General features: G+C 34.0%; 1 protein-coding gene across 1 annotated transcript in view; it reads left to right on the top strand.

The window, feature by feature from the left end:
• Nucleotides 1–23132, top strand: part of LOC129221278 (inactive tyrosine-protein kinase 7-like) — a 114844-nt gene that overhangs the window by 23908 nt on the left and 67804 nt on the right. Inside the window, 1 exon segment of the mRNA XM_054855734.1 lies at nt 10091–10399. Within this exon segment, the coding sequence (XP_054711709.1) occupies nt 10091–10399 (309 nt within the window).

The following is a 23132-nucleotide window of genomic DNA, read 5'->3' as shown; positions in this document are numbered from 1 at the left end:
TGTATCTGTTGTGAAAAGTTGAGTTTGGCCATGGGAATTATTTAATGTCACAAAGGATACTTTCACTGGAAACGCGGCTCTTTTTGTTGATGTTTTCTCTCTCTTTCTCTCTCTGATGGACGTAAGCTAGCTGTTTTGCTCAGTGCCGGATCCACGATTTTTCCAAAACTTGAAACTTGAACCCTTTTCCATCTTTCTTCAAGTTTTTATATCTAGTTCGAACGAAAAAACAAAACAAAACAAAAAACATATATGGTGAATTTACCGCCCCCCAGAAGTTGCCGCCCGGAGTAAAAGTCGCTGCCTGCTCCCCCCTGATCAGGCACTGGTTTTGCTCGAGGTCTTTATATTAGTTTTGTCGAATCTGGTGCTTTTATATCTACAGCGAAAAATTGAGTTAGACCTTGACAAGGATTCAATGGCACAAATGACACTTCTACTGGAATTGGGGCTCTTGTTGATGTTTTCTCTCTTTCTGATGGTGGTATCCGTTTTTCAGAAAAAGTGTCAGACCGGAATTTGTTGCTACTTGCAGCTATACTTGGACCTCGCTTCTGAACGGATTACTAACCGGTCTACAAATATCATTTTAAATACTCCTTTTTTGGCACCTGGGGTTTTCTTTTTTTACATTATCTTTGACGATTGATTTCTGCCGTTCAAAATAAGTACCATAGTTTAAGAACTTCTTTTGGTAATGTTTGTAATCAAGTTGGTTTCTGTTTGAAACTGTTGTTTGCTGCAAGTCTGTCAATGGCTCTCTTCCTAATCCATTGCTTATATTCAACATTAACCTTTCTAATGTATGATTTTTCTCCGGGTGAAAACTTCTGGCCTACCTAAGGATGTTGTCTTTAAACGCGTTTTCCTCAAAACTTGAAAATGTCCACTTACATCCCCTTGCTTCTCACTGCCTCATATGTAGTTTCAGTTGAGCGAATACCTCATACCGGTTGTCACCAAAATAAAGCAGTATTCATCTTCTAACGCTATATGGAAGAATCAGGGCTCGAAATTAACAGTGATCCGCTGGTCCAGAACCACAAAAACATCCACTGAACTAGCAGAATATAAATTGTAGTTGTCCATGGGACCAGTGAAGTTATATTCCTGTTTTCCTTTCAAGAGCTGTAAGCATCATAATTTTTTATACTATAAGATAGTTTTATATACTTTTGTTTACAATGTTTAGATTTTCTTAGCAAGAAAAGATAGATTAAGAAATTTCTGCAGCATTTTTCCATATTGTTTTTTCCTTTTGTTTCTTGTCTAAAGAAAACTGCTAATTAACTCCTTATTATCGTATTACTTTAGTTTGTTTTCTTTTTCTTTAACTTTATATTGTTTAAAATCAGGACGTGATATTAAATATGTACGGACAAGTAAACTTTAGTTGTTGTTGGTCCATTAGACCAGTGAAGTATTTTTCTAAATTTCTACCCCTGTAAGATCGATACCACTATTTCAGGAAAGCTCTAGCTCTAAAATAAATCCTATGAGAACTGCAGTTTGTATTTATTATCGTTATTTTTACTAATATTTTTGATATTTGAGCAGTTTCTGTTAGATTTTCATTCCATAACAAAACTGTTAAATAACGACAATAAACAAGGAGTAAACAATCCCATGTTTTACTTTTTTAAAAACATATAAACCGGGGTGCCCATCCCCACTCAAGAGCAAGAGCGCACCCCCCTCCCTACTACGGAAGACCCCCCAAGAGCGAGATCCCCCCAAAAAGAAAATGCCCCTCAAACCCCCCCCCTAAAAATTCCAATGGCGCAGTCTGCCCCTTACCCCCAAAGTGGGTACTTTCTCTGTATAAACCGATTTTCAATGCGTGAAATACGCTTGTTGAGGCGTCATTTAAAAAGTCTCCGAGGATCCAAGATGTACTAAACTCGATACATAACAGAAATACCATTGATTTTTTGAGACTTATAATCCTCTTGACCTTAAATGTTTGCTTATTTCTCCCTTTCCCTTCATTACAATTTAAACTGAACAAACGAGCGTAATCCTTGTGTGTGTGTGTGGGGGGGGGGGAGGGAAGCGTGAAGATTCCGCAATATTTATTACTAGATTTGTTTTTCCAACGTTTCCTTGGAGAGGGCTAAATTTATTTCCTGTGGCTTTACGTAGCCTTTTAAAATAATCATCCTATTAAAGCCTATTACAACCACCTGCTTCCAGAAAGGCAACATCAATAGCACCCAAGGCTTTATCCTTGAAACGATCTAGGATCTCGCCGCAAATGGATGGAATAAATTTTCATTTTCTTCAAGCGCCTGGAATTATGGAATCTCATCCCACCTCTATCCATAACTGCCCTGGGGTTAAATTGAATAAAGGAAGGAAATAGCATGTATGTGGGGCTGCTCTAAGATTTTTTTCGGTCAATGGCAAGTTTCTTTTTTTACTTTTCCTTGAAGGTCTTGGTCAAGACACGCCCGCTCTCGTTAATCATTAGCAATGAGTGATGACGGACAGGTGACGTCACAACAGGTGGTCACGCTGTGAAGATTACGAGAAATGTTTCTGGATAAATTGCTTTTATTTATTCCTTTATTGTGTTTTTTTCTCGCTCTTGCCTATGCTGTATTAGATCTTGTTTATAAACTTTTTTTTCTTTTTAAATATGTTTTTTTTTCTGTCAGTTTTCACTTGGTTGAGAAAAGATAAACACTTGTTCTTCACCTTCAACGAAATGATATGAGGTTATAAACTTCAATGTATCGTTCATAACTTTTAGGTTAATAACTGGCATCAGACAATGAATGCTATTTTTCACTTCGTGGGGAAGTAAAATTGCCCTATGGCAATCACTTCGGCAAATTTATCACTGGAATTTCCTAACATTACAGAAATTAATTAAACTAATATTATTGGGGTTTGTTTGTTTTTTGTCGTTAGGTACGGTTTGTTCGAGATTTGCATGCATTTGTTTGTCTTTTATTTATTTACTAGGTGCGTTGCACGTGCTATTCGAAAATAAAACAATGTTTTGTAACGCATGTTTGGGCAATTCCATGATGTCGGACTTAAGAATTACACGATATTTACTTCAAAAAACCAACACATTTATTGGTTAACAATTTTGAAATAGATCAAAATATTTTTTAAAATACTTAATAATGTACGTAGAATTGTTAAGCATAAAACGAATTTCTGATACAAATTTTTATTTTAAGAAAAAAAATTTTAACTAATGGTGTCGGACGTATGAGCTGAATCTGAAAAATGAGACTAGCAAAACTAAAATCGAAGATTCAGGTCAATGGCCTAATCTGCAACAATGTAACCACTTTTATGTCAAAGAGCAATGATGAAATATTAATAACTCAGAAATATTTTTTTTTTAAATTTTAGAGGCATTAAGTGCCACAACAGGGACTTTGGTATTGGTGTCGGACGTAAAAACTTGGTGTCGGACGTAATATATGTACAAAATTACCATGGTGTCGGACGCAAACAAAAGTTTAAAACCTTTTCAAACTACTTTTAATTTTTCTTTAAACCTTGAGTAATATGTTAATGACAATAAATGACATGTGTTTAGATAATTACATTAAATATCAAATATTTTTCGTAAATGTTAATTATCACCCACTTCTAATTGGGATAGATGGAAAAAAATTCTTAAAAATATTTTATTTTGTATAGAAGATTTTATCTTTCTCTTTTCGCCATTTAAAGTGCCCTTCTGTCCTATACAACAGATTCTTCAATCATTTCACCATTCAACAGGGGATTGCATCCTGTGTAATGTATAGACTCTTCATTAACCGCAACCCACTTATGTACTTTAAGTTGTGCAACAAATTCCATATCTTCAAATTCATCCAATGCATCACTGTCAGATAATTATTCTTTAAATAGAGAAATCATCCTAAGTGTTTGTGAGGAAGAAGTGTCTGAGATAGTAATTTTATTCAATGAAATTGCTTTGACTCAGTGCATGCAGTGCACAATTATTTTCTCAAATATAGATGCAATGTTGCTGAATTATGCATGATCTCTTCTGATGATATGTGTACTTCAAGTACACTGCTGATTGCTACTGTGTACTTGCACTGATGATCTGCTGCTCTGAAGGAGCAGCAGATGAATAATTCTGGTGGCATACCACTTAACATTATTCCAGCTTTTCTGTTACAATGGACCTTAGGTTGCAGTGGTGATCTGATTTGGTTGAGCACCCTCCTGTCATTTTACTTCCAGCTTTAACAATACGCCACATTTTTTTTTCTTTAAACCTTACCAACTATGCTGTCTACAGCTCCTTCCCCAGGGAACACTGCAAAGAAATTCCGGGTTAATTTTGTATTGAATTTCTGCTCAAATAAATGTAAATTTTGTTAATTGGCATTTTTGTTTAAATTGTAAGCCGAGTTCATCTGAGAAAACTTGTATAGTTTTAGTGCTTGGATATTTGGTTTTAAGATGCTCTAACAGGTAACTTACAAATTTATGCACGGCGAGTTTAGTGTGATCCAAAGTGTCACAAATTATTGCAAAAGTTTGGAAATCCACGCATGGGATGTGAACATCGTGGCTTGGGCATGGAATGCGCCCAGTTTGCCAGATTGAATTTCGTTCTGCTGTAAAATTGCCGCATTTTGAGATGCTTAAAGTAAAGAAAAAACTATTCCTTATGAGGTCAGTGCTTCTATGGAAAAAAAATATTAAGTAACAAATTTTACCAGTTAATCAATTACCAGTTTCATGGTTAAAAAAAAAATGTTTTTAAGTAAGAGTACCTATTAATAAAGACATTTTAATGACTAAAGTATAAAGAAAGGTTGTTATTGCTGTCCTCTATCCCTTCTATTTTAAATCAGAGAAATTCTGTAATCAGAACGAGGTAATAATTTTAAAATTCTTGATGTCGGACGTAATTATTTTGTTACGTCCGATACCACAAAATAACAAAAAACTATTTCTTTGAATTTTGCTCGGATTGCACATTTTCAATAGTAACTGATGTTCTGATTTGCAGGTAAAATGTTTTGTAAAATATTCCATCCTGTTTTATACAGCACAAACTTTTAGGCAGTTGAGTGTCGGAAGTAATTTTATCAAAGTTCCTGTTACAAATAAGCTTTTAAAGAGACAAAAATATTTTATTTAGGTCTCATTTTTTGTGCTACATTTGTTCTAAAGTGTTGTGGCAGGCATCTGAATCAGTTACAAAGTGAAAAATATTGCAACTATAGTTTGAAATACCAATTCCAACAAGATAAAAAAAATCCATTATGGCAGCATGTTGAAAATATCTCTGTTCAAAGGCTTGTAACTCTTATAAACATAAACTTTTGTGGTAATTTTTATTATGTTCATATAATTCAACTCATAAGCTTCAAAATGATACCTAATTTGTGAGGAAAAAAAAGGATTTTGAAAAATTGGTCATTAGTTCCCCATTTCCGTGGAATTGCCCGTTTGATTATCTTCACCGGCAGTACCAAAAAAAAAAATAAATAAATAAATAAATCGCGGAAAAGGGGAAACAATTTCCAATCTCCCTGTTACAGGAAAAGCCTCAAAGCAATAGCAACAATTTTATTTGTTCACTGAATTCTGAAACACTCTCTCAAGAATTTTATTTGTTGAAAAAAAATGGCAACAGGTTTTTCTTCTCAATGATTTAATTCACGCTACTTAAAAGCTGAGCTCGCAGCAGACGATTAATTTCCAATTTAAAATTGATTTTCCCGTACTTAAAATGCTCATGCCTTTTCTGTTGGTGATTTTAAGGACTTCAAATCCGAAGGACAAAAATCTTCTAAAGATGTATATTTCGGAGGCTTTCGAATGAGACTCGGACAATCTGGGCAGAAAGAGCCATTCAATGCAAATTTTCAGGTCCAAAAATTAAAATTCGATCGGTTCGGTTCTTTTTTGGCGTTAGAACCCCCCCCCCCCCCATGCGTTTCATCTCTGGAGTCCAAGTACATCCCTGCCAGATTTGGTCGCGATCCCACGTAAGCTTGATTTGTATATAGAAAATACATACGTATACATACATATAATATTCTTTGTTTCATTGAAATAAATTTTATTTTTATGTAAGCAGGTAATGTTTTTAAGAGCGCATAATGACGGAATAAATTTACGAGATTCAGATGATTCAACTTAAGTTGAATCAACTTTCGAAAATATTGCTTGCCGACTAGTTGACTGACTTTTTCGTTGTCTTCACATTAGGCAACTTAGTTGAATCAACTTTTCTTCTCATAAGCCGAATTTACTTGAACAGCTGCTCCACAACGCTGTTAAAACTGATCCGAGTTAACTAAACTAGTTTATTCGTTTGTAGAACGAACGCTTGGCAATGTCCTAATGAGTTGAATCAACTAAAAATTTGGTTCACCTCATCGGGATGAGAATAGTAGCGGCACATATGAGCGGTGTGCCTGATGAGTTGGCTGTTGTGCGAACGATGCCGAATGATTCCTTCACCTGTCTACCAGATTACACTTTTAAATAACCGCCGACACAAAAGTTGATTCAACGAAGTTGTCTTGTGTGTCAGAGGGCTCAGAATCCTTTTATTTATTCACAACTTCTGGGTAACAATACTAAATCCCTCGCGTTACCACGAATATTTTTAAAATATTTTTCCTAACTTATTTTTTGCTATTTTTAAATCATAACATACTTAACTTTAAAGTTCACGTTAACAATGTATTTCAAATAATCCCGATAGTAAAGAGGGTTGTCAAAGTTTTCTAAAAAGTAAGTCAAAATATTTAAAGCAATGCATTTGCTCTAGAAGCCACGAAATATTATGCATAAATCTAGAGGCCCCAAACGTTTTTGTTCTTTGTACCCCTTGCCGATTTTTGTTCTGCTTTTCGTGGACCCCCTACCCCTATTTCCAAAATTAATTTGTCTGTGTAAAGCCAAATAATTGTATTAAAAAATATATTTAACGGATAAGCAGAATGTATGAGTTTTGAAGGTTTGCTAACGATGTTTTTGGCGTATACTCGTGACTCTGTTTCCTTTTATGCAAGATTTATAACTCTTGTATATTTAGGGAATCATTTAGGTAGTGTGGAACTGGCCCGCGCAGTGTTCTCACAGGCTGACAGCAACGTGTAAACAACGTTCCACTCTATAAATCTCTTTGGACCATCATAAATATGTCCTGACACTTATCACCTCAGTATCAATATTTCCACCAATAGAGATAGCGGCTTGCTTTGCTAGCAGCACCGAAGACGATGCGCTTTATATCACATAGTATACTTATCGTAAATTCTTTCAGACAAATCGCTTACACGTGGTTTGATAACTTCGTGTTTTCCAAGTTTATTGGTGAACATGATTTATGGAGCTCCTGTTATGGATTATTAGTTTCGTGGAGTGGCAAGGCAAGGAAGGCTCTTCGGCTTTCGTCAGAAGTTCGAATGTGTTGTAAAGTTTTGAAGTCCGTGATGGGGTCATTTATTTTTCGTTATTTGGTGTCATGTCAAAACTGGGTGGTTGGTTTCATGTCATCTTATCATTTATAAACGGCTCATTGCTTTTCACCCTAAGATTTTATTAGAGAAATTAAAGATGGGGTATCAAATGTATAAGTTGTCTTTTTTTTGGCATGTTAAGCATCTGGTTCGATGCAATTTTTATTCGAAAGATTGACTGCTTCTAATTTAAGCAAATTACAAGTGACAACACATGGACACACACAAAGAAGGATCCTGCTTCCGGTTTTGGAGGGGGTCATCATCAGGAAGGGGGGTGGAGTCAATGCGCAATTTTCGGACAAAAATAGTGTGTCTGGGGCAAATTTTCCGATATATAAGTCCAAAAAACACTGATTTAGGCTATTTTTGGATCCTTATGGGGGGGGGGGAGGGTCACGAGCCCTATGACCTTCCCCCCTCTGGATCCGCGCCTGGACACACAGTTAAATGCTGTAAATGTTGTTTCTGGGTACATAAAAAGTCGATGTTTTTCCTAATGGAAAGTTGATTAAATATTTTTATTGCTCCAAATTTTAGCTCAAATAAAGAACAAACGAATTCTCAAAAAATATTTGTTTATAATTTCAAAAACCTCTTATTTTTATCTTTAATTTGATGCTCACGAATCAACAGGAAAGTTTTCTAATTTCAACCATCCTGCCCACTTTCACTCTTACCTGCTGTGAAAGAACTATATCAGGGGCGGATAGAGACTACTATTTTAGGGGGGGTGGTCATTCTTTCTCATGCCCCCCCCCCCTCTTCCCATGAACGAACCTACGGTTTTGGGTATGAAAAATTTTTGAAACTGTTGAGCGTCAATAAAAAGTACCAAATCTACCAGGAATAAGACATCTAATAGGACATAAACGTTGCAAATTAATTTTATAAGCAATAAAAAGATGCATCATTTCAAATATTTACTTTCAAAAATACTGTAGGAATTGAAAAGACTACTAAAATAGTTTACATTTCATTCATAAAGGGTTTGAACATAATGTGAACAGATACTATTGTCGACGGTTTAGGGGGAGGTCATGACCCTCTCTTTGTATCCACCCCCGAACTATGTAGTATTAGAATTTGTGTTGTGAAAAAAAGAAAAAAAGATTAACATTTAGTTTTGTGCAAATAAAGAAAAACGAAACATCTGCTCAAGGGGAAATCAAATCCTTTTTCTTTTTTACATCAAGTGGCTCTTTGCTTTTATCTTACGAAAGACAGATTGCTGCTTCAAGTGGTGCTGTTTATTTGGTGTGGAAAATCTATTGTATGCGTAACACTTTTGACGCTAGCAAAACTCCAAGAAGTTCTGCAGGATGTGTTATCCACGTTTGAAAATACATTTATTCGAAAATGAGACAAAACTAAGAAATCGTTAACGGGGAAGGGTGACAATCCGCAATGCTGAAGAAAAGCATGGAGAAAGTGGATACTGAGTAGTTTCTTATATTTTTGCATGCGCAATTTATTTATTAGAGTCTGCAAAATCTATCGTATGCGTATAACACTTTTGACGCTACCAAAGCTCCACGAAGTTCTGCAGGATATGTTCACTACGTTTGAAAATTGATTTGGAGAAAAATGAGAGGTTAAGGATCTTCAGTTCAATGTAGTGCTTATTTCTGAAGAAATTACATTTTCTAATTGAACTTATTATATGTAGTTTTTTCATGTTTTGCATCTAGTGTTATATAGTTATAAAACACGTCTACTAATTTTCGTATAACAAAGTTGTAACGACATTCTTGCTTCAAACGTTTGAAAAATTTTCACATCTTACTTTTTGGGAAAAAGTGTGAGCTGGGGAGAGTGGGACACACGTAGACAGCTCAGTTTTCTAAAAAAAATTTAGAAATGTGAAAATTCTGAAAAAAATATACTTCAACGACAGCACTTCCTGAGAAGATTTGAAGTAATTGGCAGTAAAACTTTCCCGAGTTATAGCTATCAAGCCGTTTCGGCAACTTAAAAGTAATTTATGCTGGATTTGTTTGAACGCTAATAATACACACTTATATAGCATTATTAAAATTATATGTATTAACGTAAGTCGTGTTGTTCAGTTTTGAATGAAGTACGGCAGTTAACATGTTTTTACAAGTGAAGAAGAAAAAACCGTCAATATTGTACCTAATAAAATCATTTCAAAAAGGCATACAATATGACTTGTCCTGTGTTTTAGTCAAAATGCTTGCATTTAACAATGCAGAAGCTTTAAATAAAAAATTTCCTAACGCTTGGAAAAATAATAGAATAGCTGATATCAGCTGAGAAGGAATACAAATAGCTATATGAGGATGAGGCAATATCCAAACCTTTCTATTTCAAAACCAAATAATGAAACTTTATCCAGGGTTTTAATGCAGAAGATATTGCTGCATTGTGAAAAAAAGTTCAGATATTACGGTATGATACAAGCGTACAAGTTCATTCCAAGAGTTCATTTCAACCCGACGACTTGAACATTAGCACAACTTTCTTTATAGTTCGTAAGCTTTGCATGAAAGTTTTTAAACCCTCCCCGAAGTTAATTTCTGGTTAGGTCCCTGATATCTCTATTGCGATTAAATATGTTAGGTACAGGAATAATAAATAGTATTGTTTTCTCCCTCTAGTATGGCTGTGTGCCTTATGCCTGGCCCAGGACAGTTACTACTTCCATCCGCACCCTCAAGACCAAGATGTTCGGAAGGGCCAGAGTGCCGTTTTGGAGTGTGGCGTGTCGAACAGCCGTCATGTGGCCTTCTACTGGACATTAGACGGCGATCCTGTAGCCAACACCACCAGGCGATACCAGGAAGGTAGCAACCTGCACATTACCAGGGTAGATCCAGCCAAAGATTCTGGAGAATTCAAATGCATTGCCACCAATGTTACAACTGGAATCTCGTTGGCAAGTCAAGGTGCACAACTGAACATTCTCTGTGAGTAATGTCTTTTTCTGTCTTTCTTTTCTTTTCTTTTCTTTTCTTTTTTTTGAGCAATTACAAATTGAACCATTTATGTCAAAAACCAGTCAAACGACAAATTCTAAATTTTCCAAAAAGCATTTTAACCTTCGTGTTAAAATTTTTCCATAAGGACTACAATGTTTTAAACTAAAAGGGGTACATATTTAGGTATAGTTCTTTCAATAAACAATGTTGTAATCATCATTGAAATATTTAATATAGTAATATAGATGTTTTACTAAAATTAGCAATTTTGTCACTTGACTGGGTTTTTGAAATAAACGATTTAATTGCTTATTAAGCTTACTCACTTGACCGAGATGGCTATTGCTCTGATTTTTCAGAGTACCATGACCACGAGAATAAATTTAACTCGTTGTTTTAACATTTATTAGGAGGACAAGTTTCGTCGCCATCGTTGCAAATCGTTCTACAACTATACCGTTCATTCAAGGCTAACTTTAGGCCCATTTTTCTTTTAAAAAGGGTGGGGGGGGGGGGGGTTGAAGATTAGGTTTTTTTCAGGAAGAACATCAACTTAGATGAACTTAAAAAGCAAAAATTCATCTAAATACAAAATTTCTAGGTTACTAATCCTATCATTTGCGACTGATAAGAAATAAAAATACCATGAAGGTAAATTGTAATGTAATTGCAAATTTAATAAGTATGCGGGTGCAAATTTCTCATAATAACCAGATCTTTCTTACCACATCCTAATCACCATTTTTTTTTAAAAATGTATATGCCTTTTCTCCTATTCTAGAAAATCCCCAGTCCTAATATGAATGGTGCAATTTTCTTGGCCATTTCCATTCCATTCCGTTTGTAGAAACAAAAAAAAAAAAAAAAACAACGAGTAGGGTCATACCACAATTCGAGATATCAAAACACATAATTTGAATTCAAGACGTAAAAATTCAAATAAATATGTGATGCTGTATGTTTTTTTTTTTTTAATTGTCTCTCGCTTGATGTCAATTTATAAAGGTGTTCAGCAAAATCTTAAATGTTTAAAATCAGGGGTAGATTTTGACAAGTGGGGCCCGGACACAAACAAAAATTGTGGTCCCTTTTTACCAAACAGATATTTATAATTTTAAACTAAAGTAGAGTTCCTGTTATATTTCGCAACAATTCCGTTCTATGGCATATAAATCATTGTTTCTATTCCCCATTGTTACATTATATTGTTACTTTTCCGTTACTGTGGAGTATCTGCCTGACATTCCACAAACAATTTCAACAAACACGATCAAATTATCAGTTTTCCAAACAAGTTGCATGATTGAATAGGCATCGATAAGCACAATATCACACTTGGAGGCAGGGTTGGCAAAAACCCGGGTTTTTTCAAAAACGCCCATGGACCCAGGGTTTTTTGGATTTTTAAAAAAAAAACCCAACTAAAGTTGGGTTTTTTTAAACAAATGTGGGTTTTTGTCTTTTTTTAGGGAAAATGTGGGGTACTTGTAGCATATTGTAGCGTAAGTATATGGACAAAGTGTAAAAAGTGTCTTCGGGTAAAAAAAGCTGGAAAACTAGTTAAAGTTTAGCGTTTTCTGAAGAGAAGTATAAAAGACGAAAAAACCCAAGAATGGTGAAGTTTGAGGTTTTTTAATTTTCATTATTACCAACAGTTAAGGCAAAGTTACTTCTCAAGTGATAAAATCTATTGTTTGTTTTTAATTACTACATTTTTTCTTTGCATTTTACTTTATTGTATTTCATTTTGTTATGCAAAACTACTGTAGAACCTCAAGTAGTTTAAATCCCTTTTTACGAAATTCCAGCTTAATCAAGACATTTCTTTGAATTTTATGTTGCCTGTTTTTCTATTTCTGTGTACAGAGTAAGAAATACTAAACTTTTCGTAAGATAATGAAAATACTGTACCCGTTCTGTTTTCTGTCGACCGTTTGAAAAATCTGATTATTTCTAAAAAATATACCTTGTGTTTATTCGAGATCTGTGACGTGTTGGTTAGCAGAAAATAATTCACATGAAAGCCTTTTAACTAGATTAGTTTCCTCTGTACAATGTACAAATATTGAGAAAATCAGACGTGATAAGATTTTAAATACATTTATTTAAAATCTTTGACGTATTTTTTTAATGCCGTTAAGAATTAAGGAATACTATTAAAGTTCAAAGTTCATTTTTTTATGTTCATTGTCTGTGGTGGTGAAGAACAAATAAAAAAGAAGTTTAAATTTTGAAAGTATTTAAATTAATTATTTTTTTTAAAAAACTTCTCAGAAAATTTTAAAAAACCCAAAAGTGGGTTAAATAATGGGTTTTTTTTAAGTGGGTTTTTTCAAAAAAAAAAAAAAAAAACCATCGGGTCCAACCCAATTGGGTCCAATCCGGCCAACCCTGCTTGGAGGTGAAATTTGGGGTGTACTGTAAATGAAGCATTCTTATTAAAACAGTCGTTTAAATCAACAGAAATTACTTTCTTATAAATCCACCCTGCCCTTTTGTACATAAATGGTGTTTTTTCTGATTTGTTTTTTAAATTTCTTTCATTTTCCAGCTAATTCTAAAATTATACGCTTAATATGTTCCAGAAGTTTATTTTTTAATCAGATACACGACACATAATTAGCCTATAAAGGAAAAGCAAAATCGGCATATTAGTTTTGTTCTTTTTAAACTGCAAAATAGATACAGTAAAAACTTCTTAACACTTTTTTTCCCACATTAAATGTGCTCGTGTGCAATAGTATAATATTTAATCACACTTCGAATTTGGGGGGTCGCTTTTAAAGCAAAAACGTTTACGCTTTTACCTTTTCAACTGCTACTTTTGAAAGGGAATCATAAATAAATACTTGGCAACAGCAAGGGTGCAACGGGTCAATTAGTCATTACCAATTTTCGTGTCTTCTGTTCGTATTATACCCATTGGCACGTGATGGAGGTGACTGTCAGACCTTCAGCGTTTTCAGCTTAATAGCCCTAAAGAGCTGCGCTTGCATGAATACAGGCGACTATTTTCAAAGAAAAGTTTCATGGGAATCAAATATTTTAATGTAGTCCTCCTACCTCTTTTCAGAAGACTTATAAGTTTGAGCACCCCCACTGATTTTTAAAACCCGGCGGGCATCACGGCTCTAGCGCAGAGAATAAATACTGTTCTAGCGTTGATGCCACCGTTTTTCCTTGATGTTTGCTTTCTTACAGTAGTACTGTCGGTACGGTGTAGCTTCCTTTACGGTTTTCATAATCCGATAATCAGTATCGATGGAAACTACGTATTAATCCTCTGTCTGTCTGACTGCTCAGTTTTCAAAGTGAAACCGGTTAAAAATATTCGTATTTTTTATTCATAAAAAAACCAAGGCAAAATGTATTTTACTTTAGAAATGACGCTTAGCGCGATTCAACTTATAACAAGGTTTTGAGAAAAGTTCTACTTCACATTTTTTACATGAAATTCGAGTTTCATTACAATTCTCTCCCTCCTCATGTTTTGAGCAACACAAAACACACTTTCGGCGGCACCCTTTCTTTACATAAAAACCTAACGATTCCCGCACTGATTGCCCGTAGTAGCAAATTAAAATGTCATTTGGTTCGACTGTATATTTACAAATAATGGATGATGAATTTATCGCCAATTTGCTATGTTCATTTGCTCGCCCTTGTTACGGTTCCACGTTATGATAATTTGGTAATTTACTCGTCCATGTTATGATTATTTGCTCGGTAAAATGTTCGTAAAATTGGAATTGAAAAAGAACAAAATCGACTCACCCCGTGCTACAAACTAATTTTGTACCGAATTTCATGAAAATCGGCCGAACGGTTTAGGCGCTATGCACGTCAAAAGATCCAGATATCCAGACAAACTTTGAGCTTTATTATTGGTAAAGATTAGGTGGTATGTGGCGTGCAAAATGCACGAGCAGTTAGTGGAAATGCTTCAGAAAATTGAGGAATCGATTTTGAGTTGCTGTTCGAACTTATTCCCCACAAGAAGAAAAAAAAAAAAAAATCTGCATAGGCTGTATCGATTTTGCCACGTCTAAACTCGACTGTCTCATGTGTTACAATTCTTCAAAAGACAATGACCACGCAGCGTCCTGCGTTACACCATAATTTACAAATCCATCACTTCTTGAATAGCAGAGACACGTAAAATTCTCCGCTACTATCCGGCAATTAAGAGCACGTGTTTCTGATGAAGAGGACATTTTACGCTTCCTGGAATTTTTTAATTCCGTTATTAATAGAAGCGAAGAGGCAGAGAAAATAAATCTCTTGATTAATGAGCGGTGTAAATTTATCGTCAACGCTTTTTTTCCAAGCTCTGGCATCTGCCCAAACTCGGCGCTAAATAGCTGTCAGTCTGCTTAAGTCATTAAGCAACAGATGGCTCCTGTCTCCAAAGACTTTCATTCTTTTTTTTTTTTTTTTTTGGTCGTCTTTCCCTAAAACCAGAGTCTATGAATGTAAATATTTTATCACCATCAATTTTCGGGTATGAAAACCCGTGGTTTTTCTTTCAACGCTCGGAGCAGGAAGAGTGGGATGCGATGAAAAGTTTTCATGAGAATGAGAGGAATAACAATAGAGCAGGGCTGTTCATGATCCAAAAATTTTGAGTTACCATTTCCGAAAATTCTGGGTTGACTACACATTCTAAAACTGAAAAATTATTTTGAAAAAAAAAAACCTTTTAGTTTTTTTTAAAATGATTTCAATGATTTTCGTTTGCATATTTGAAGAGTTTTTATAGAGGGTGGGGAGGAGGGGGGGGGGGGAGGTCGAGCTTCTTAGTTCCAGAAAATTTTACTTGAGTCCACTTTCACCCCTGCAGTCATTTTCGGTAACTTTGACTTCAAATTTTTGAGCGTTTCGATGACTTAATCCAGCTCCTCATATTGTGAATAATATTTTTCTTTCTTTCCTTTGTAATTATTTTAAGAGGCATTAGTGGAAAAAAAAAACAAGTAATTACAGATGTTGCCCAGGGGAACAAATTTAGGAAAATACGTCACTGATCCAATAAACCAGTAACTCTACTAAATTTCTCTTGTCCGTGCACACATTTAGTAAGCCATTATCACCTACTGTTTTTAAATAAAATAAAATTATGTAAAATAAAACAAAATATAGTTAAATGATAGTATGGAGTCAATAAGCAGTTTTCAATAGAAGCGGACCACTGTTAATTTCGAGCTCTGCTGCCTACAAATAGCTGTATTAATATCCGCTAACTAGAAATAGCTAGTTAACAGTTTTTGCCCATTTGTAATATTTGAAAAAAAAAAAGGAGTAGAAGAAAAGAATATGGTCCAGTGCTGCACTCTTCTGGAGAGGTTATGAGATTAGTTTTCAATTCTATATTTTACTAAAAAAAAGTTGACAATTCTGTATACAACTCATTGCATCATTCAATAGTTCTGAAGTTTCTGTTTGAAAGCTATTTCTGAGGTTGTTGAAAGTAATCTTCGTACATCATATACATGTAATACATATTCTATGCAATATTATAAGTTATAAACATATTCTGATGTTATGAAGTACAAAATGGGAGATTTTAAAAATTTAGAAATTTTATTTTCCTGCTATAAAGTTCCACAATTTGTATTAAAGTACTTTAATTTGCATTCCTTTTCTGACGTGACTCTAAATTACCCTAAACGGCAGGATAACTTCGAGGCAGGCTAATAATTCATGTTCATAGCTTTAATGATTAATGTTTCTCACACAATTTTGGATGGCAACACAATACTCTTTTCTTCCGTTTTATACCAACCGAAAAAATAAAACAATTTTAATATTAGTGAGGCAGTTTAAAATTCAGAAATTGAGGTTTAGTTACTTAGAACGACTGTATCTCCTTTCAAAATTTCTGAAACCAAAAAGATTCCAGAAAAATTTCGGTAACCATCGTTTAGTAGTGTAATCGTTTTAAAGCGGTGGTTAAGGTAAATGAAAAAGTAGACGATTTCTTCACCAGATGTATCTCCAATAGTATTTTCGTCAAATTATCTTTTTGTGAATTGATTTCAATGAACTATTTATTTGATATTTTACTTTTCGTTTGTGAAGGTACAAATATCCAGTACAATTAAAATAAGCTTTTGTTCCTCCGTTCCTCCTCTCAATAACTCGGTTTATTAAATATTCGATCTTGAAGCATAATTTACATGTGCGCAATACATGAGGATGCAAAGCATCTTTTGGGTTTAACTAGATAACCCAAACAAATCTATTGGGTTTAACTAGGTTGTGATGCAAAGCATCTCCGATGTATGACAACCAATACATATTTCCGTTATTGATCCAACGAGTAATTCGCACCATTTTCACTTTTTAAAATGTTTCTGAGGATTATTTACTTTCATTAGATAGGTTCTTTTTCTTTCAAAAATTTACCAACTTCTAAACACTTTATTACATTTTAAGCAGTACATAGTACATCTGTTAATACTAAATTATTTCAGTTAAAGAGAACGAAACCTATACGAAATGTCTATTTCTTAACATGAAACTAAAGCATTGCTGACCAAAATTCTATGTTTCAAAGAATGGTAGTAGTAACAATGATGGTTGAACTCCGTCATTTAAAAGAAATGGCTGAGCAATTTAAACTCGTGTTCCTAGAAATTATTCTAGAGAGAACGTCTGTAATCGAAAATAACTATCATCTACTCTTAATACTAATCTCGATTCTTGCCTTTTCATGATTGATCAGTTGTTCACCTTTAAACTTATTTTCATACTTCCTCTCCCCCTGCTCTATTGTTCGATTGTTCCATTGTAGAATCGAAATATGAGTCACTGCAGAAACTGATGTTAGTAAGGCACGACATGATCAACTTGACAGATTTTCTTATTATTAGTAAAATATTGATGTATCTTGTTCAAATAACTTTTCATTTTAAATTCCTCGTAACGTCAGATTACATTTTTTTAAAATTAATTACGTAATATTAAAAAAAAGTTAATTTCGATTTTCATTTCATAATGAATGTTTTTACACGCTTAGTAAAACACCTTTATCTATTTAAACCCAAATAAACATACTATTGTATCTGGTGAAGGTACAAGTAGTTGGGGAATTAGAGGCAAAGTGATTAATATAATTTAAGATTAAGATAAGAATTAGATGATTGAGAGAACTAAGATTAAGATAATTTAGCATTTTCAAAATGAACGAATGGGAAATGTTTCGAAAATTGCAGTAAATAAAGAAAAAACAATGTGTTAAAAATAAAACTTGCATTAAAACCTTATTTTTCATTTTTTGGCAATAAATTTGTACCTTGAAAAAAGTGGAAAAGTTTACCTTTTTTTTATTTAGCAAAGGGAAAAGTAAAGTTATTTTTCAGTGAAATACATTCTGTTTGGTTATTAAAAATATTTTTGATAAAATGAATCAGTATATAAAAGAATGAATGAATAAATGATTAAATAATAAAACAATAAACAGATGATTAAACAATGAAATAATGTACGAATAAATAAACAATCTATGAGAAAAAATAAATGAGTGAATAAAAGAGGAAATAAATAAGAAAATAAGTGAATGAATAAATAAATATAAGTGAATCAATTAATGCAGGAATGTACATTAATTAATTAATGAATAAATACATAAGTGATTTAATAAATGAATGAATAAGTAACGAATTGAGCTATTTCACGTTGCCCCGCATGTACCTGGCAAATTGTATTTAGCATTTAAAGTCAAAACATACCTAATATTAAGTAATATATTAAACATCAGTAGAGCTCGATTAGTTTTTAAACTGTTAATTACAAAAACTTAATCATTTTAGAACAGCAAATTATTTTTATAATCACAAAATATTACAATATGTGTATTAAATTTTAAAAATGACTTGTATTATTGTGTACTTCGATCGTTAGAACTGTTTATTTTTTAATTGGAATCGTCTATATGTTTAAGAACACGGATAAAATGTTGCTAGATAAGTGGCGCTGCAAACTGTGAAAAATATTTTACCATTTCACTTTTCTGTGCTATTTCACTTTACCCCACATTACCCTATATTTTGATCTCGAAAAGATTCCCTTCTGTTGAGTTATTTGTTCCCCTCCCCCATCTTTCTGTCTCTCACTTTTCATATTATAAATTTTAGTGCATTTGGAAGTTTTGATAATTTCCTATCTTTATCCAATCAAAGATGCGCATAGATGTAGTATTAATCCCCACAATTGATAGCTTTAAATTATGTTTATCGAGAATTATTTTACTCTCTCTTTTTTTTTTTTCCAAATAATATTAGTAACTCTGACAAATGACGAAATTCCCTTAAACAGAGCTTTATCTTTTTTCGTTGGTGGCTATCCATAAATGATATCACACCCCCCCCCCCCCCCCATCGAGTTGAACCTCTTTCCCGTGTCACTAAGTGTCACCCTTCAACCTTATCCCCTCCCCCATTGTCACACGTCACGCTGATTTTCATAAGCATATTGTATTTCTAACTTTGTGTTATCTCCCTCCTCCCTCAAAGCATGATATCATTTTTGGACAACGCCTTTAGCACTTTACTTTCCAAACTCCAATGAAACAGCTGATTTCGATGAAACAATTTAATTTTCTCATCTCAATTATCTCAGTACAGGGAAAAAGCAATTGAACCCCTTTTCAGCCTCTACGGCTTATTTACCCTTCATAAAGCCTCCTTTAATGTTGATACACATGATAAATGCGTGCAGACCCTCTTGTGCATGTTCAAGTTATAGTGTTTTTGTTGGCTCTCTCTTTGTGTTGCCAAACGCTCCGACTTAATTCTAATCTTCTGTTCGCTATGGAAACACAGCTGTTCATTAAACAATAAAAAAATTATCTTGCGTGCCTATATTAGACGACACAAAACGTGTGCAAACAAATTTTGATAGTGGCAGCTTGTTCGATCGTAAATTGTGTATATCTAATGTATATATACAAAATTTACGATATATATACACGAAAAAAATATTTTCAATAATTACAGGAGTAGGAGTTGTCCTAATATTCTTCAAAATGAAAATGATCATTATCATATATAAACCTTTTTACGTAACCGATAAATTTTCTTTGTCATTTTATTTCATGATATTTTGTAAATTTTGCTTGTATTTTAACTTTTAAATGCATGTTTCATCTTTCCCTTATGTAAGAAAAGTATGGGAGATTTTTATTGTTAGTTTGTTTTTTAAAATTAATATTGTTATTATTCCCGTCAATTTTTTTCATCTAAAAATGTGTTTAATTTGTTGTTCTGAAATTTACAATGTTACAGCTGTAGAAAATAATTTGTGAGAAATATTTTTGTTAAAGTTACCCCACCCCACCCTAATCTATATCCTCTTTTGCTCGAGACTTTTTTGTGCTGACATCAAAGGAAATACAACTTCGTGGGAAAATGACCGAAGGAATTGATTTTTCGACTTACCCAATGTTTTTCATTAGGCTGCCCCCCCCCCTCAAAAAAAAAAAAAAAAAAAAGCTTCACTGAAAAGAGAGAGAGAGAAAAAAAAAAGTCACATTTTTCCAGTCGCCATCAACGTCGAAACTATAGCCTCGTTATCTGCGACAAGAAACACAAATCCCCAGACTGATTTGCGATCGCTTATGCGTCACTGAACTTGGGAACCCCTTCTCTCTCCCCAAAGCACCCCGCCAGCTGGCTATGATGTGCTCATGTCTGGCATACGGGCCATTTGCCGAAGCAATAAAAACCGACTCCTATAAATAGGCCGTTACGGCCTAAGAAAATGCATAATTCGCCGAATGGTCGGGGGGACTCTGAAGCGGGTATGTGTGTGCTGGGAATTGTTATGGGAATGAAAGGAAAAAAAGGGAGGCTAAAATAATGTGGGGAAGTTATTTCTTTATGCATTTTTCATTCTCGTTTGAAAAAGCTCTTGGAAGACCGTAATTTCGAATGCTTTTAGTGACTCGTTCCAAATGCCAAATTAATAGGACTAAATTTTTAATGAAAAGCTACGGAAACGAATTTATGTTCCAGAATCTTTCAACTTTGTTTGTGATACTGTTTATTTAAAGCTCACGTGCTTTTTATTCTTTCGGGGGGGGGGGGAGGAGAAGGATTGCTTCTTCCGTCCTAAACAGTATCGAAAATGAGGAGAATTACCTTCTCTCTGATTTTGGCTTTCAGTTCGAGCATGTCCCTTCCCCTTCTCATTAGAATCTTATCAATACTTTTAACACTACCTAAAATTTTAGGCATTGTGATACGCAGTTTTCGCTTTGCTACACACTTACTGTGTCCCAAATGTGAATAAATTTCGAATAGGTCAATTCATTAAATTTAAAACAATGAAACTTTTTATTATATTCTAGCTTAATGCTACGAAATTCTTGTTTGTGCCAAATTTTTTCTCCTTTACATGCTTTTTATCTACACAGTAAATATTAAAGATAGCGAATTGCAAAATTTTTTTGTAATTTTTATGGCAGCGTTATATTATTTGTATTTTCCTTTGCTGGCTCAAATATTAAGTTGAGCTATTTTTCTTTGTCACGATGATTTTCATTAGCTCTAACTGCATTTCATTTAAATTCTTTTTTCTGTGTAACTCGCGAAGTAACTCAAGATTCTATTCAAATTTCATTGCTTTATCGGTGAGGAGGGAGCCGCTTTATATATTTTCTTACTTTTTATTTAGGTATGCAAAAACAGATGTGTAAACGTATCATGCTCTTAGCACTTTTGGTGACTTTTTTTTACCATTGTTTCAATATTGTCACCTTCATGTTAAAAAGGTTCTGCCTTTTATACAGTATGCAACCAATATTTGTTTTAAAACAACTTTAGGAAACATGACCATCAATGTTTTTTTTTCTCAATAAATCTGGAATTAATAAATAATCTAGAATTAATTCTGGAGAAAATTAGAGGCGTCAAGGTTGTTTCCGAGGTCCGAGAGGGATTAATCATTCAAATTGAATTATTTTAATCATTAAATCATTGTTGTAAGAAAATTATATGGGAACATGGTCCTAAAGTGTTTGATCCCCCCCCCCCCCTCTCGGAGAAAAATCAATTATCTCAGTTGCACACTTTTTATAAAACGTTTTAAAATGGCCGTCAACGTTGTGACAAACACCACTTTGTTTCATAAACGTTTTAAAATGGTTGTCAACGTTTGACAACGAACACTTCGTTTTATAAACATTTTAAAATGGTTGTCAGTGTTGTGACAACCATTTAGAAACGAATATGAATCGTTTAAACGTTACGTGTGCTTATCTACCGATCAATGCAAATTATGCAGCCAAAATTACCATACATCTAATTTTAACCTCAAATAAGATTAACACGTTTTCCTTCGTTCTCATTTCTCGAAAGGCAGGTTTATTAAAGCTTCTACTCAGCTGGAATGTCATGAAAGAACTTTAAAAAGTACGTAGGGGGAGGAGGGGGGTGGAGAATCTATGCCTAACGCCTGCTCTCCGTCAAGAAGACGAGGAGCTGAATTGAGGTTGTTGAAGGCGTCAGCTCAGAAATGGAATAAGGACTTTCTTTCAAAAATCGGTACAAGCGGGTTCTTATTAAAATTGGGCATCTTCAAGGATAAAAAAAAAGTCAGTACCTGCTCAGGAGGCACGTTCTCGCCCGATAATCATCTCTGAAACTGGGGAAAATTCCGAGCACACTGTTCTGAAAAGGAACGGAACAAAGAGCTTTTCAGTGGAGCACGCCTCTTAGCTCTTTGACAGGGAGTCTTTTAGCTCGAAAACTCAATTAAACACGATTATTCCGATGTATGTCGAAGAAATATGTGTATGCGAAGAAAAAATTACTGATTTAAAAATACACGTTCAGATGTGCGTGGAAAACATATGGTTGAAAAAAAAAGTGATATAACTTGTTTTGTAAAATTGAAACTAAAAAAGTCAACAATCGATGGAATTTTAGCTCATCAGGCAAGGACAGATCCAGAAATTTTACAAGGGAGGAGCGATTGATTTTTATTACTTACTTTTTACTATGTATACTGATTTAAAAATATTGATCACAAAGGTTTTGGACTTCAATTCCGAAACAGTTTCGAGATAGGGTTCCAAACCCAAACCTCCCTTCTCCCAACATCGATGAAACCCATCTAAATATGCGTTTTTTGAACTTCATTTTCGAAAAATTACCGGTGGAGAGTATCTCAAGGGAGGGGCGATCGCCCCCATCGCTCCTCCCTTGTATCCGTCCCTGTCATCAGGACTGCGAGGAGTTTCTAACAAATCAGTTCTAAATGATCGTTCATAATTCCAATACCCGGGTAAACTAATCTGGACATAAACGTCCTACAAAACGAAATTAGTTGCGAGAAATGTGATTATTACGAAACTGGAAGAACATAAAAATCTAAAAAGTTGTGGAACTTTCGTCAATTGTAATATCATTGTTATTTATTTATTTTATTTATGTTATTTATTTATTTACTTAATTTTTTGTAAATTACCACAGGTTTTCTAGTTTTTTCATTTTAATACACCAACACATATACATGATGCTTGTACGCTTGAAATGATTTTTGTATTCGTGTTTAATGATTTTTTTTCTATGTTCAAAGCTTAAATGCTGCATCTATTTGCTGATCATCATTGAGAAAATAGTGTTGTTTATGTGATAGGCTATATTTTGGATTGAAGAAAGAAACAATTTGTACAGTAATCAATACTTGCGTAAGAAAAATAAGTTTTTCTTTCTTCTAT

Source organism: Uloborus diversus, chromosome 4, assembly GCF_026930045.1.
Source record: "Uloborus diversus isolate 005 chromosome 4, Udiv.v.3.1, whole genome shotgun sequence".
NCBI lineage: Eukaryota > Metazoa > Arthropoda > Arachnida > Araneae > Uloboridae > Uloborus > Uloborus diversus.
This window is presented reverse-complemented; position numbering and strand designations above follow the sequence as displayed.